This window comes from Rutidosis leptorrhynchoides, chromosome 6, assembly GCF_046630445.1.
Source record: "Rutidosis leptorrhynchoides isolate AG116_Rl617_1_P2 chromosome 6, CSIRO_AGI_Rlap_v1, whole genome shotgun sequence".
In the NCBI taxonomy this organism is placed as follows: domain Eukaryota; kingdom Viridiplantae; phylum Streptophyta; class Magnoliopsida; order Asterales; family Asteraceae; genus Rutidosis; species Rutidosis leptorrhynchoides.
The window spans coordinates 156,560,386-156,561,485 of NC_092338.1; the positions used below are offsets into that span (position 1 = coordinate 156,560,386).

Below are 1,100 nucleotides of genomic sequence, written 5' to 3' on the forward strand. Positions count from 1 at the left end.
TTAAGTTAGAAACGGGCTTAGCGTGCCTAAAAGTTTAAAATACGAGCTTAAAAATGTCCTTAAATGTTTGATTATTGCACGTGGTAAAATCTCACGCTCAAGATTTACAATACTTCTCAAATATGTTACATTTTTTCAAATAAAGCATAAAACAATGTTGGTTGTTTGACCAATCATTCATATTGACACGCCATGTGCAACTGAAACATTCATGTATGTTTATGACCATCTCATGTGGTCCTTTTGTGAAGACATACATGGCCCCTTTTAACCAATATAGGATAAAAGGATGATGACATGTCAATATACAAAAAATTAGCCCATTGGTTCAAGGAGACATGGTAGTAGTTTCACCCTTATCCATTGGACCCCACATGTAGATCCATTGTAGGCGTATGCAAACATACCACATACTATATACACCGTACATTATATATATCAGATTGGCCTATATATAGACACATTTAAGCCCATGTGTAAATATACTCTTTGAAATCTCTAAGTGTCAACAAGTTTGTTCTCTAATATTCGCGTGTAATGGTAACTACAAGTTCATCAACGTTCAAGTTGTTAAAACAGCGGTCGTTAGTGAGATGTTCGAAGCAAATTCGAGAACAGAAGGTGCGACTTTATATCATATGGAGGTGTACCAAGTTTCTTATTTGCTCACATGATTAACCTCGACGATAGAAGTGGTTCGAAGTACATCAGTTAGCTCTAGGATGGTGTATGTAACTTAGAGACGTAAGACGTTGACGATCTTTATGTGTACTGTATATAGAAAGAAATGTTTGTCAGGTGGTCTATTTATAATGAAAAACTAAGGTTTGAAACTATTTTGGTCTTGACTTTTTGACACAATTTTTGGATTCTGCAGCCTCATTGTGTATCTTGTGTTTGTAATTTGCTCATATACATCTCTTTATTAATGCATAATTTAAAACTTGAAATGTAATATATGAAGATGATCAAAACAAGTAATCGAAAAAAACTTCGGAAACTTTGACTCCAATTCAATGTTAAAATGATCTAAAGTGTAAATTATCTCGATAATCCCTGTGGTTTACATGAAATAACACTAATTGTCATTATTTTTTGTA

The 1,100-nt window shown here is 33.5% G+C and overlaps 1 protein-coding gene across 1 annotated transcript; it reads left to right on the forward strand.

Annotated features, from left to right (window-relative positions):
• The first annotated feature begins 457 nt into the window (after nt 1-457).
• Nucleotides 458-836, forward strand: LOC139856078 (small polypeptide DEVIL 14-like). The gene has a single exon (XM_071845313.1). It carries the CDS (start codon nt 538-540, stop codon nt 676-678), a length of 141 nt encoding a protein of 46 aa, XP_071701414.1. The 5' UTR covers nt 458-537; the 3' UTR covers nt 679-836.
• Nucleotides 837-1,100: the final 264 nt, after the last annotated feature.